The 15,141-nt window shown below is 46.8% G+C and overlaps 1 protein-coding gene across 5 annotated transcripts in view; it reads right to left on the bottom strand.

The window, feature by feature from the left end:
• The window catches only part of GNE (glucosamine (UDP-N-acetyl)-2-epimerase/N-acetylmannosamine kinase), a 33,702-nt gene extending 19,799 nt beyond the window's left edge, over positions 1 to 13,903 (bottom strand). Inside the window, exon 1 of one of the 5 annotated variants that reach the window (XM_040579543.1) lies at positions 13,775 to 13,903. In XM_040579543.1, coding sequence (XP_040435477.1) covers positions 13,775 to 13,825 — 51 coding nt within the window. In that variant the 5' untranslated portion in view covers positions 13,826 to 13,903. Of the gene's footprint in view, positions 1 to 3,579; positions 3,649 to 3,881; positions 4,020 to 4,608; positions 4,826 to 13,774 lie in introns of those variants that run through there. The other 4 variants (XM_040579545.1, XM_040579544.1, XM_040579542.1 and 1 more) reach the window with 4 other exon arrangements.
• Positions 13,904 to 15,141: the final 1,238 nt, after the last annotated feature.

Here is a 15,141-nt window from a genome sequence, read left to right on the forward strand (position 1 = left end):
CAATTTATTTAGTATCTGATTAAACTATGTAATAATTTTTAATGTCTACCTATCCTCTGTTTATCATTTTGCCTTGCTGTTTTTATTCTGGGTTATTTTTTTCATTTAGCAATTGGAAAAAAAAACCACAACATTTTAGAGAAAAAGAAAAGCCTATTAAAAAAACGACAGAGCAGTAACTCCCCCAAAACAACCCAAATTTCCCCTCCCCCCAAACAGAAACTACTAAGATGGTACTAGAGGTTATCAAACTGACCAGGTATTGATCAGTTTTTTGCTGTTCTTCTGAAAATAACTGTATTTTAAGGAAGTATCATCTTTCTGGCATGAAATCTAATGTTATGTCAGATTTTCACTCCAGTTTATTGGCAAGTAAACTTTTTCCAGATTAATGCGGAAGGGTTGTTCATCTCTGACTCGGAGCACTATCAATATCTCTGCTGGTTTTGACAGCTAGCGAAGCTCTTTCTGAGCAGCTGCTATGCAATCATGACAACATTGATATCCAATTTCATGCTCCTTTTATATTGCCTTTAATTTTTTTCAGTGAGTTTTTAAAAGAAAGGTTATTGTGACATCCCACTCTTACGAAATTTACAAAATTCAGCAACTTTTCAAAGATTTCCCTGTTCGTATCACAGATTAGTTTAGGTTTTATCACACATAATAAAACAATGTTTTTGTATAGTAGTAATGTTAGAGTGATCAGGAACGTATTCTAAGTTGTCAAAGGTCACGGACATTTCTAGTCTTCACTTACAATCCATTACAGCACTGCAAAACTGACTTGCAGTGATGGTTTTTCTAGTTTAGCTCTTAACAACCGTGATTCCTAAGAGAGTTTATACTACCTTTCAGAATAAAATTGAAGTGGCAAAAAGTAAAGATGGCTGCCATGACGAAGCTCATTAGAAATGGCACTTCTCATTTATTCAAGCAATGCAGCTATGGCTACACCCACCAACTTCAGCAGAATAGATACAGCCTGAAATTTCAGCATTTGATTACTATCATGACAAATTAAGATGAGTTCTATGGATTCAGCCATAAAGTAACAGATTATTTGGTTTACACTGAGGCCCTTCAATTTAATTTACATTTGACTGTTACTTCAAATAACTAATGACTGTTTTAAACTTCCAAAGGGTCAGATGATAATCCCTCAGGCAAATTATTTCCTCATGCTGAAAACATCTGCAGTTATGTGTGTATATGATGGCTGTTTTCATTTAATCTTGCCATTCTCTTTGTCCAGCAGGCTTAAAATATTTTAAATCTATGTAAGAAATTCAGTACCTTATTTGAAAATTTAGAGACAGTACTTTGCAGCATTTTAAATGATGTATAAAGTTAGATTAGAAAGCATGTTACCCTGTATCACAAAGTGAAACCTGAAACCACATTAGCTAGACTCAGATCAAACACAACCACTGCTTTCTCATTTCTGAAACAACCTCTTTTTGGAGATTGTTCTCAGCAGGACATACTGTCATTACAGATGTAAAAACAGCCACTAATTCAAATAAAATAACGTTCAAGACGTGAAGGCTGCTTCTGACATCCCTATATGCTTATCTTTGAAACTGCATGAATAATGTTAGTATAATTAGAAGCAAACCTCTACAAAACTCTTCCAAGTCAGCCACTGCTGTATACATATTCTATACAACATAAACTGAGAAGCCAAAGTAAAAGTGCATAGTAAGAGAGACAAAATGAGCTTAGCCGAAGTCTACCTACTCCAAGTTACCTGCCTGAGCTAGAACCATCACTTCCCCTCTGACAAACCAGTTATCTTTTCATTTATATAAAACAGGCTGTTAACCACCAGAACAGTTTCTGTTCTTGATCTTCAAGCAGCATCTAAAATTCTAGAACCTTACAATCCAAATTCAGAAAATACAATCTCCTAAAATAATAAGTCTGTAAGTTGTAACAAACAACAGCAACAAAAAAATCTCATGGTTCACTGTAACTACAGATCTACCAGAACTGAACCACTAGACCATACATCTTTCTGGCCACACAGATCTCATTTAATTACAGATGCTACTGGCTGCAATAATGGTCTCCTGAAATAACTTCAGAAGCAAATGCGGAGATACTTGAAAGGTATGTGAACTGACCAGAATCAAGAGCAAATTGTGCTGTATGTGCCTTTCAACTTCTGTTAACAGTAGGTTTCAGTAAGCCCCAAAGCACAATTATTTTTAGTACTGCCTCAAAACTCTGTAACACAGCAGTTTCAAGAAGTTGCAAGTAGGCCACACACAGGCCTTAGTGCAGACAGAGTTTTCCTGTTGCTGTCAGTTTTAACGTGTTTCTTCTGAAGAACTAAAATATTTATCCTACCAAAAGGACTGAGAAGTGCCAACTACATGGGGAAATCTACCACTAATTAAACCAGTTTATTGTTTTTCAGGTCAAGTTGGGTGATGATTTCCAAAGAAACAGGTGATGTACTGCTACATCACAGTTTAAAGCCAGACAGCATTCTATCTTGAATCCAACCTATGCTGCGCCTGTAAATGCAAAAATAATTCAACAAGTAATGGCAAAGTCCTTTCGACCATTAACAGCGCATTCCTTCCAGTAAAGCTGAAATGTCCTAGTTACATAATTTTGTTACCATTACTATTTTAGAATTTATTAACAGGTTTTGCAGGCTAAACATTTCTTTTCAGAACTGTTCACTGAAATTCTTTCAAATAATTAATCACTAACAGTTGCCTCTTAGTTTCGAGGTGTTTGTATACCAAGTTTGATCTATGCAGCTGTGTCTAGTCTGGGACCTTCCTGTTCCAAGGTCTACCTCTTCCACCTTGCTGGGACAGATAATCTTCAGCAGAAAGGAGAAGAAACAAAACAGTGCTCCAAGAAGGACTACCTGAAATTAATCTTTACTTGTTTTGGTCTACTGCTCTTCCATATCCCATCTTAAAGCTTTCAGACTATTAGGAGGTTAAAGGACTTTTTAAGGCTGGGGGGTTCTGGGCCAGGTTCTGCAGCAACCAAGTAGATACTACCTCTGTTAGCAGTCTCAGGTGCGTGTGACGCCCGCCCCTTTATTAGTGTTTTACAAATGATACCACTTGTATATTCTGCATTCACTTTTCTATCCAAAGAGATTATTTTCAAAATCAAAGAGCCTGGAATACTGCTTTTTTACAGTCTCTGCACATGCCTGTGTGCTTGTGGAGCCATTTGACCTTCCCAGTTTCTTCGCTGTGTGGTACACATACAGGTTACACTACCCAAAACTCTCCCCACACCATGTGCAGTACGTGTGTTCATGTGGTGGCACCCTTCTGTGCCCGTGGAACGCGCGCCGGTGCAGGTGACCACTGACAAAACCAGGTCCCTCAGCAAGCCCCTCGAGCGCACCAGCGCCAGTGGGAGAAGCGTTGTATCACCCGACACATCTGCTTCTTCCATCGCCCTGCGCATACATTACGCCACGCTACGGCGAGAAACCCCCTCCCACCGCTCCGCCACGAAGGGGGTCAACCCCCCTCCCCACCCCCACCCTCCTCGCTTGTGCGTACGCGGGATCGCCCCCTGCGCGCCTCTCAAGCGTACCGATGCGCCTGTCACCCGGGTGCACGGCCTGCCTTTCCGTGCCCGCTTTCTGCCACCCCTGCAAGCGACACCCCCGCCGCACACCCCGCCCCCCCCCCCCCCCCCCCCCCCCCCCCCCGCCCCAGCGAAACCGCTCGGGCCGCGCGACAGCCGGGGCGCGCGCACCCGCCGGCGGGGCCGCTTCCTCCGCGCTCCCGCACCCGCCTCGCTGCGGCAGCCCCTCCGCGCTCCCCGTCTGCCCGCACGCACACACCCACTGCCCCGCCCGCCCGCCTCACGCCCCGCAGCAGGCTCCCGCGCACCTCTCCGCTCGCCGGGACTACGGCGCCCTGCATCACCCGCCGGCGCGGACGCGCACACACGCCTCGGCAGCGCCGCTCAGCCCCGCGATGGGCACAGGCCCGGCCCAGCGCCCCGCACCCACCCCGCCAACCGCGCCCCAGGCGCATGCGCGCCCACCGCCAGCCCCGGCGCCGCGCCGCACGGTACAGCCGGCAGGCGGGCGGGCAAGCAGGCGGGCCGGCGGGGGGCAGGCGGGCCCGCGGCTTCTCGCCCCATGGCGCCCCGGCGCGGCCACCGGCCGCTCTGCGGAGCTCCCGCCCCTCCCCGCCCCTCGCCGCCAGCCGGCGCCGCACGCCTCTCCCTCCCCGCCCCGCCCGGCAGCGCGGCCTGAGCAGTCCCGGTCCCTCCGGGCGCCCAGATACCTGCGCAGGCGGGCAGGGCCTCACTCCGCGGTCACCTCGCTCCGCGCCGAGGCCGCCACGGTGGCGCCGGAGCCCAGGGCATCAACGCCCGCGCCGGCACGAAGGCCCCGCCCCGCCTCGGCGGAGGGCCGGGGCACGGGCTGCGGGGCCCGGCGGAGCGGCGGGCTGGCCGCGGGCTCTCTGCCGGCCTGGCGCCGTGCGGACGGGCCCCGCATGTGCCTGACGAAGGGGCGAGCGCGGGGCGGCCCGTGGCGGTGGCTGCGGCGCCCTGTGCCGGTAGGCCTCGTCCCGGGGCACCGTGCCCTGTGTTAGGGCAGCCTCTTACCTCGGTTTATATAGGGAACGCAACGATGAAGCATGCGACAAAGCAGTTGGGGCTGTTCAGTGATCTCACAGCCTCTGCGAGGATTGCCGTCACCTTAAGAGTTTTTAAAATGAGGGCTGTCGGAAAACGGCGACCTGTGAGGCTACCCGTGGGAGACACAAAGTGAGGGCAGACAAAGCGAGCAGCCCACAGCGATGCGAGGGAGAAGGAGGTGGTGGCGTTGTGTTGCAGGCTGCGAGGAACCACAGCCCTCTGCAGGCGAGAGCCCTGCCCGTAGCTCAGGAAGTTTCTGGGTGTGCTGCGGGGTTCGATGACTCTGGTATTTGTTCAGCCAAGAGTGCCAGCACGTCCTTACATCCTGTTGACTTCATGCATGCAACACAATCAAGAAAGCTGTTAAGCCAGCTGTCAAGTTATTGCTGATCACCTCTCTTTCAGTTGATTGTATGTGTTTTGTTTTCTCAGACTGGTTGTGTTTTGGGGTCAAAGTGGTCTGTTATTAGTGACATTACTGTGACTTGGATCCTAGTTCAATACCCTAGGCACTGTGTGTAAGAATAGCAACCTATGTCCACTACATTTTGCTACGGAAGCACCTAAATAAAGTGTTTTGGTATCTGGTGTTACACAATCCTAGTAAAATGAGAATTCTTCACCCATTTTTCTCCCTCTGATAGATGTCATATTTGTGTGGTTGAAACCTGACTATCGAATGTGGTAGGGCTATCCATCTGACCAAACCTCTGCCACATTCAGCTGTTTGGTATCTGCACTCCGACACAGTTTTTCAGCCTAGATTGTGTCTTTGTTCATCCGTATCATCTTGTGCCTGAAATACCTAAAAGTAAATAGATGCAGGGAATAGGAATGGTTGTATTCCTGTCCTTTACTAGAGAGAAAAAGCTGACTTTTCTAGTAGTTACAAATATTTGTTTCGAAAGGTTTTGAGGAACAAATACTGAAGTCTTCAGCTAAAAAAATAAAGATCTTAAACAGGAATTACAGCAATGTAATTTAAAGAGTAAAGTAAAAAAGCTTTAAGACTTTCCCCTGGGGAATTTAAAGTTCTGAACTGTTTCCCAAGAGAGAGAGAACATCTTATGGTGACATTCAGAAAGTCTTGACAGCTGTGATCCAGTGAGTCATAGCTCCTCAAAGCCTCAGTGTTTTGAGAATACACAACCACTTCTCAAATTACCAGGGATCTTAACTTGAAATGCTGAGCAGAGGTAGTAATAGCAACTGTAAGGGACCCACTATTTCAGGGTCAGCAACAGCCAGTCTTCACATCTCTGACCACATCTTCCTTTCTGGCGAGTATCAGATCCAGGTTTGCATTACCCTTGCTGGCTCATCTGGCTGCTGTGCTAAGAACTTGTTCCAAGACACACCAGAAACCACCTGGACTCTGCACACTGCTGTGTTCTCCTTCCACAAAATGCCAGGGCCATTTGCAGTCCCCAGTGAGGCCCAGGCTTCTACATCCAGAGACTTCCTTGGGGTGCTTAGGTTCAATTTATGTCCCACTTCAGTCGTTTTCATTGTTCTCTGCATCACTAGATTTTCTTTATGCATATTGCACATTGCTCAAAAACCTATGTGCATTCTGGACATGTCATTGTAAGTCAGTTTGTATTGTTTCCTGTAAATGCTTTCAGGTTATGGTAAACTCACCTGTACGTCTACAGCTGGTTTCACTGAAACAAAATGCTGAGGAAGAGCCTGAATCAAATTTGAGTATGAGTGTATGAAAGTGTGTATGCATTTACAAATGATGAATTATACTACTACTTATAAAGCTAGAAGCAACTACACTGAGGGTTAATTATTCTTACAACAGCATCAGTGCATCTCTTCATGTGTTTTCTCCAGAAATGTTCTAATGGTGTTTCAGCATCTTGCTGCAGAAGGGGGAAAGTTTATGCTCCTTTCGGCAATTTCTCCCCACCAAGAACTCACATATTACATAAACAGGATAAAATGTATCTTGTGTAACTAACTGAGCCCTGCTGGAGAGACAAATTCTCTCCAGAAAGATGAGATAGGAGCAGAAGCCTCAGCCCATAACCTGCCAGCTCCAGTCAGCCTTATACTTTGCTGTTCAAAATCTCTTAACGACATCCTGAAGATGGCCTCCTGTCCTTGTCAAGCCCTGAGGCAGTACTGGGGCTCACTAGAGGAGTAGGGGGTCTCAGTGTTCACATTAATTCATTAGCCCTCTCCTCATCAAAAAGCTATGCAGAAATAGTAACAGCCTTTGAGGGACTAAACAGATATTAATACACAAAGTGTCGGGAAATGCTGGAGATTAGGAACTTCTTTCTAGAGAGGCCATGTTTCTTAAGATTTGAACAGAAGGACCAAGATCATCTGGTTTGGTTTGCAGCTGGCTCAAAGATCAGACTGGAAACCCATGCTGAAGGAAGTGAAAGTTGCAATACTGTGGTATGACAAGGGATTTGTCAGTGTGTGACTATGTCCGGGAGATGGATAGTGTGGACAGTCAGTCAATAGCACTGTGTTTGTCTGCACCGGGGCTAAGCACTGTGTTACTTCTTCCCTCCTGAAAGCAAATTAATATGTCTTTTAAAATCAACATCTGCATGGGGTAGAGCTTTAATTACTTCTTAACTCTTCATTTACACCCATTTTATTTGTGTCAAAACCTGTTGCTGAGTGCAAGAAAGTGAAAACTTAGGGTAAGGTTTTCAAAAGCAACTAGAAGCAGCTGTCCATGTAAATTCTGTACTGTTCAGCCTAAAACACTTGAAAGCAACTTGAATTTTAAAGGTTAGGGTCACAGTGCTTTCAGTAGCGCAGGTTCTTCTGACACAGCCAAACCAGTAACTTTTGAAGATTCTGGCTCCACTGTGAATATCCCTTATAGGAAAAGACCAAGTAACACATAGTACATGATATAAGGAGAATATAAACAGATACACACAGTAGAGAAAGCGTAACAAGTTACTACCTTCCTGCATTTTCCTGTTTGTTCTTCCCAGTTAAAACAACCAGGTGAGTTGTGCAGATAATAGTAACTATAAGCCACCACAGCAGTGTGTTAGCTAGCCCAGTCACTTCATTCAGGGCTTGCAGCTTGTGTGTGATGTTTCAGAGAAAGGGAAGAGGTGGAGAATAAAACAGTGACATAAATGCTATGCAAAGGGAAATTTGGGGGTTTACGCTCTCCTCACCACAACATAGATCTCACATCTTTGCTGAGTGTCTTATGCTAACACAAAATGAGGAGCTGCATGTAGGCAAGATTGTTAGGCATAGAATTCCTGGCCAAGGGAGAGGAAATCCAAAACCATGTGAAAATTTTGTTCCTTGTTTTGGGGTGGATATGTGCCCAAAGAAGAGCAACAAAGCTGATGAAGGGAGCTGTCTTATGAGGAGCACTGGAGGGAACTGGGATTGTTTAGTCAGGAGATAAGGAGGCTGAGGGGAAACCTTATCATTCTCTACAACTACCTGAAAGGAGGTTGTGGCAAGGTGGTGTCAGTCTCTTTTCCCAAGTAGCAAGAAATAGGACAGGAGGAGATGGCCTCAGGTTGCACCAGGGGAGGTTTAGATTGGATATTACGAAAAATTTCTTCATCTAAAGTGTTATCAAACACCGGAACAGGCTGCTCAGGGAAGTGTGTCCCCGGAGGTGTTTAAAAGACATGTAGACGTAGCACTTAGGGATGCAGTTTAGTGGGGACTTGGCAGTGCTGGGGTAACAGTTGGACTTGATGATCTTAAGGATTGTTTCCAGCCTAAATTATTCTATGATTCTATGTTAAAATCAGGTGCAGTAAAGCCCCAGGTAACCAGCAGAGTTGTGAATCTCATTGAAACAACTAGGAATGAGCTAAAAAATATCACAGGATTTTCTTTAGAGCTGCCAATGTTCTACAATGGATTAACAGCCTCTTCTTTCTCACTGGAAAGGTAGCACATGCTGATGTCTGGTATATTGCAATACAAGACCATTTCCCTATATCCTATAAAATTTGAGTCATTTCTAGCAAGAGTTGTAGGATGTGATAGAGGCATGGTATGAAAAGCAGCCTCCATTCTCGGGGATTCCTTGGTCAGGGGCAAGGAGGTGAGATAGGACCCATCTGAAACCCATGCAAAGCACTGGAAAGAGTGCTGGCGACCTCCAAAGGATTTTTTTCAGTTCATTCAATCTCCAACAACAATCTTAATTTCAGCTGAAAAAAACACCAACCCCACAAAACTTTTCTTTCCCACTCTGAAAATAAAATAGTGGAACTGACCCACTTCTTGCCATCATTATGTGATTCACTCTGCTTGTGTGATCTGCTTAGTCCTTCAAAATGTCCTTCGAAATTTACTTGGATTAAAAGCTTTTAAGGTTATGGTTTGTCTGTTGTTTCTGAAGCTCTACTCCTTGTTCAGTTGATTGCAATTGCTTATTGTTGACACACATCAAACATCCACTGGGGAATATGATACGGTTCACCATACCCAAGCTGGTTTGAAACCAGTTGGTCTTGAACAATGATGGCAGCCTAGGCTGCGGTTGATTCTTGGGGTGGAATTCTTCCTCTTACTGTGCTGATGCTTGTGCCGGGCATTTGAACCCCTGATCAGTATACAACATGGTTTGCTTAGAACAACTTGAGGTACGTTCAAACAGGAATGAATAGAGCTGCTGTACATACTCAGAGTATTTGGACAAAAGCCAGCAAGAGTCAATTTGATTGGAGGGGGTCTTCACTAGGTAAAGCAGTGGGTAAGTTTGCCAAATACCAGATCCCCGTCTCCACCTCAGCTACAGGTGGGAGAATTATTTGTTATGCATACTTGGTCAAGGAAATCATGCAGAAGAAACAGCCAAGTTACCTGGATGCAAATGACCAGGAAGCAAGTTCTGATCACTTTGGGCTTTTATCACAGTAACAAATTCAAAAGGCAAGTTTGCAAGACTAAGCTTAATTCTTTATGCAGCTTTCAGTAGGAGCTAAACCTATGTTGTTTCTGCTTCTTTCCTACTGTATTATCACAATTTTAAAGACGGAAGATACTAAAATTACCATGTTCCAGTAGTGCTACAGTTCTAATTTTGTGTTCTGCCCTGCACCATGCAGCCCTCTGCCCTCACTCCAATCTTGCTTTCAGTGGGTGCAAAGAGACAAAGGGTGGACTGCGTTGTCTGTTCAGTGAGAAACATCTGTGTATGTGGGTCTGCGGAGGCTTGTGAGCTCTAATATAAAGGTGCAAGAGTTGTGCTGTCTCAAAGCAGGAAGTCCAGCAGGCTAGACGCTGGGAGAAAAGAAGGGGTGGAGCCAGAAATTATCATCTAGTGGTAAAACTGCCCAATTTTTCCACTTAAAATTGGCATACAGTGTTGAAAAGAAAGGTAAATAGCTAGCACTAAGGAGGAATACTACAGCAAACTCTGGCCTGTTTTACTAAGTAACTTCTGTGTAGTGAACAAGTCTAGCGGTTCCCGTTTGCTTTTCTTGTCCAACTAGTACCTCTTTTTTACATTTTTCTCAACTTTTCTGAGGATCTTTGGCATCCTACCTGCATGCAGCTGTGTTTTCAATGTGGCTGTGGCTGAAAAATATTTGAACTATTATGTCTCTGCTGGTAATTCCTAATTTCTAATTTTAAGGGGTACTAATTCTACTACATAATTGAAAAAGATATATCTGTTAAGCAGAGATGTATTGTTAGGACTAAAGAATGATAATAGTAACCATGTATTTCCATTTTGTTTCCGTATTAAAAGGATATGTTTTGTGTGTAGCTTGTTGACTTTTACTTTGGCTATTAACTGCACTAAGAAAAAACCTGAAAGAAGACATGTGATTGTAAAGATGGTTACAGTACAAAGCATATAGTCAGTTTGCAGTTTTAAAGAGATGAGGAAATTTTGAGAGACAATATAAAATGGGCAAAGAAGTGTGGCTGTAACTGTTCACTAAGGGTATATATGAGTTATTCAAATGTCTTGTTTAAGCATATGACTTTTAAAGCAATGTTAAATCCTAAACTATTACATGGCTATTATAATTTCCTGAAACAATTTCAGATTTTTTATTTGAAGAAGCTTGCAGGATTGTAATGGAAAGCTCAAATGTCTGTCAAAAGTATTTTTTTTCTGTATCAGGCATCACACAGAAGTATGTCTTGGGTTTTAATTCTGGGTCAAGAATAAAATGTCCTCATTTTTTGTTTGGAGTATCTGTAGCCCTTATTTTCATTACCAGTAACCTCCAGAGACAGTTTTGTTTTTCCAAACATAAAGCAAAAGGCAAGGAAATGTAGAAACAAGCATACAATTTTAAGAGGTACTATCTCTAAAGAGTGCATAGAAAGCCTTCAACTAACAAAGCTTTTGTAAATGTGCTTTACTTGGACAGGCAGGCTTGACCTTGTAAATGATGAAAAGCAAATGTTTGGAGTTCAGGATGACATTTAGGAAAGAAAAAAAACCAACAACCACATGTTAAATGGCCATTTACTTCTTTCCTTCCTTCTTTTTGGTACTTAACTGGAAAAAAAAGTCACATGAAAAGCATCTGGGTCGGGTGTTATTTTGGCTTAACCTTCAGGGTAGTCTAATTCTCTCAGCTGGAGTTGCTATTCATGTTCTTTTATTAAAGGTTTAATTTAGTACTAGAAGTTTTAATGAAAGATGGTCCAGAATTACAAAGAAATAAAAGCAACTGCTAAAATATTTCCTAATTTTGCAGGAAGGGCAACTCTCCTGATAGATGTTCTGACTTCAGCACACATGTCCATAGGCTATGCTGAGTCCCTCTGGGAGGACCATACACCATCCATTATCCCAAGGACGTAGGAGGCTACTCAGAATCATGTGGTTACAGAACAGTTTCTGACTGGCCTGGCTGCTAAGGCAGTATTTATTAGAAATTCAGCCTGAATGTCCCTGCCATTTGGCTAGCGAGACTCCATGTTGTGAGAGGTTCTCCGTCTTTTCCTGTACTTTCTGAAACCTCCTCATGTGTCTCTGAAAGGCAGTTATTAAATACTGACATTGTGTATCATGCTCTCACACCTGTATTTTCCCATACAAAGTTCTATGTTCCATCTCAGTATTTTATAACGGAATTGGAAGAAAAAGAACATGATTTTCAAAAGGACATTTTGTATTTTCAAAACTAAGTACTTAGTGGGAACATCACTATGACTGGCTTCTACCACATGAAATCATGCTGTGTTATGGAAAAAATAACAGGGATCCTTGACTCTGCCCTAGTCTCTTTTTTACACAACCCATAAAAATCCCCTTTCCTTGAGTAGCACAGTGCTGAGGCGAATCTCTTTTCCTTCATTATTTCCCCTAGTGTGAGCTGCCAACCTTCTTACTAGCTAAAGTTCTCCAAGCTGCTGGTAGACTTGTCAAGTATTATAAGCAAAAGAAGGAATGCAGCAGAGGTGAGAAAACTTCTGGTAGAAGAGCGGTCCCAAGTCAAAAAGTCCATTTAGTTTTTCCTTACAAACATTCTAATGTAAAACCTCGGAGGATATGCAAATGTTCTATAGTTTTCATGAGCACCCTTGGTTTCCTTAATGTGAATGGGGAGCTTTGTTAATTTTCACTTCTGTCCCTAAGCTGGTTTACTTTTTAGCATCTGATGTACTGACACAGTGGTGTCACATTTGATCTTAAAGCACCAGAAGGAAACAGTGCTACAGGAGGGCAAAAAATGTTATTGATTAATTTCTTACTTAAAAATCAGGACAACAAGCAGTTTTCAGTGCTTGTTGAAATGTATTTCTTTAAAGCCTAAACCTGAGTTCTAGATGGATGTCTTTACTGGAGAACATATAAGGTGATGATACTACTCTCACCTCCACACCTGGAGCCAAATCCGAATTCAAAGCTGGTTGGGAGGCAAGAGGGAGGATATGCAAATAAATATTTCAAAGGAAGAGGTGTTTCCAGCTGACATGGTAAGACATTCAGATTCGAATGTGACAGGCCTTCTTTGCGTAATAGGAACATGTATCTTGTTTTGTATTTTGGCAGACATCACCTCTGATGCCTTTTCTGCACCCCTTCCGCATGCAGAGAGCCATATCCCCCGGTAGCTTGAAACACCTGAAAGTCAGCCACAAAACCTGCTCTACAGGTGGCAAAGCAAACAGCCTGGGGCAACAGCACCAGCAGAAGGACTTCTTGCAGTGGGAGTGTGCTTGCCAAGGGGCAAGGAATCAGGACCACCCCCGGGGGTACTGGCTGGCTCATCGGTCCTTTCTCTGTTCTCTTTCAAACCTTTCTGGATCTGCTGTCCTTCTCCCGGCTGTATGCCTCTTCTCTGCCTTTCCTTCAATGTTGCATTCACTTCACTTGTTAGCTGAATGCCTTCTGACAAAACCTACCTAAAAAATTACCCCATAGAGCTCAAGCCCCTTATTACCCGGCCTGCATTCACGTCTCTTCTCCCAACGCCTGCACATACCCTGCTTGGATGTGAACATCTGAGGGGCCATGCCTTTCTCCCCGCCGTGCCTGTACAGCACGTGGGATGGTGGGTCCGTTCCTCATTGCCACGGGTACATCAGCAAAATGAAACTGAAAAATAATCCTAAAACCCTGCCACCACCTTCTAGGTAGTACCCCAACATTGGCGAGTCCAAACCTTATCTCTCGTCTCCCAAATAACGGACAAGGAAGTGACAGTGACGAGGCACAGAGCGCTAGCTTCGGGAAGGTCACCAGCACCCCGCAGTTGGCTACGGACTGAACAGCGAGGAACCCGGGAGCGCGGATACAAAGGAGCGACCCCCGAGCTCCGCTCCCCGCAGAACTTCTGCACGCCCAGCGCGTCACCGGCGCGGCCGCAAGCCGGCACGTCAGGCGGAGGAGCGGGGGCGGCGGCAGGTGCCGTCTCCGGGGCCGGTGCGGGACCTGTCCGTGCCTCCGCGCCGACCGGGGTCCGCCGCCCGCCCGGGTGCCGGCTCAGCGCCCCCCGCAGCGCTGCCCCGGGGCCGCCGGCAGGACGCTGCCTCCCCCGGGAAGGCGCGGGCCGCCCGGCCGATGCCCGCCGCCCCCGCTCGCCGCCCGCCGGGGCACGGCCGCTGACGAATGGCAGCCCCGCAGGCGGTCCCCCGCCCGCACCGCCGGGCCCTCCCCCCGCGGGGCCCGCCCCGGCGGCCAGCGGCGCCGCTGACTTACGTGGGGGCCGCGGAGAGGCGGCTCCCGGCGCGGCGGCGCGTTGGTCCCCATGGCGGGCGGCGGGTGCCCGGCGCCCCGCCGCTGTCCGGGCGCTTCTGCCGCTGACACGCCGCAGCCGCCGGGCAGCCGCGGGAGCGGCACCCGGGGCCGGGGCCACGCCGGGCCCGCCCCACGCCGCAAGCGCCGCCTCCTCCCGCCGCCGGGTGGGGGGCGCGCTCGGCCGGGGAGGGCGGCGGGGGTCGAGGGGCGCCGCTGCCGGGCCTACCGGCGGCTCGGGATGAGCCCGCGCCGAGCCCGGCGGGGTCGTCAGGCGTGCGGGGGACACGGCTTTAGCACGGCATTTGCAAAGGCCACGCCGGTACCCCGGGGGGGCAACGTGGGAAACGGGGGCCCGTACCCGCGGTGCCCGTGTGCTGGGCGGCGTGGCCTCCTCGGGCGTTTGGGCCTCGGGGAGCCATTTCCCTGCTGGGTACCGCTGCGCGCACAGCAGCGCCGAGGCAGAGGAGGTACGGGCGGCCTCGCTGCTGCCGAGCCTACGCTCTGCGCACCACCAGCTCGCACCGATGACACCTTGTGGTTTGAACGTTGCTGAGGCTACCCAGATCCTTTGAGGACATGAACCACTAGCTGCCTCAAGGCAAGGAGCTTGGGAAGCACATACGGCACCTGCATCAAACGAGGGAGCCTTCCGGGCGCACGTCTGGGAAGACAGTAGCTGCCAAAACTTCAGAAGTCTGATTCCAGCTTCTTCCCTTCATATACGCCATTTCGAGTCTGTGTCTTCCTGTGGCTTCTTTGTAGCTGTTCCTCTGACCGCTTTCAGGTCCCAGGACCTGCAGGTTTGCCCTGTCCCAAGGGAGCCCTGCAGTCGCCCTTCTCACACAGGACCCTCAGCTGCCATAGGCACCTTTGTGATCCCTGACTTGTCATCTTGGGGTACTTGCAGTTCTTCGTAACTGTCTTTTGATACCCAGTATGTGGGCCTTAGTGTTTGCAGAGAGATCACTTGTGTCCAGCCAGTCTCTCCTTTCCTGCTTGTTTTTCCTGAAACACGTGCATTCAGCATAATGTACATTTATAGCAGAAGCACCCCAGTAACCAAGTCAATGTGCAGCACCCATAAATTTTACTGACTGGCTCTTCCTCTGTGACCAGATTTATACCTATACACAATTCAAGAATAGCCACCGTGACTATAGCTGAGATATTTTTTTAACTGGGGATCAATTTGCTATGCTGATGTCGGTTTTAATTCATCCCTATATAGTCACGGCAGTTTATAATTTTGTGTCATTTTGTTAGCAGTGTCTTTCTAGCTGCTCATTTTATCCTGTTATATGTCTACAAGGCAGGCAGCTAAATAAAGC

This window comes from Falco naumanni, chromosome Z, assembly GCF_017639655.2.
Source record: "Falco naumanni isolate bFalNau1 chromosome Z, bFalNau1.pat, whole genome shotgun sequence".
NCBI lineage: Eukaryota > Metazoa > Chordata > Aves > Falconiformes > Falconidae > Falco > Falco naumanni.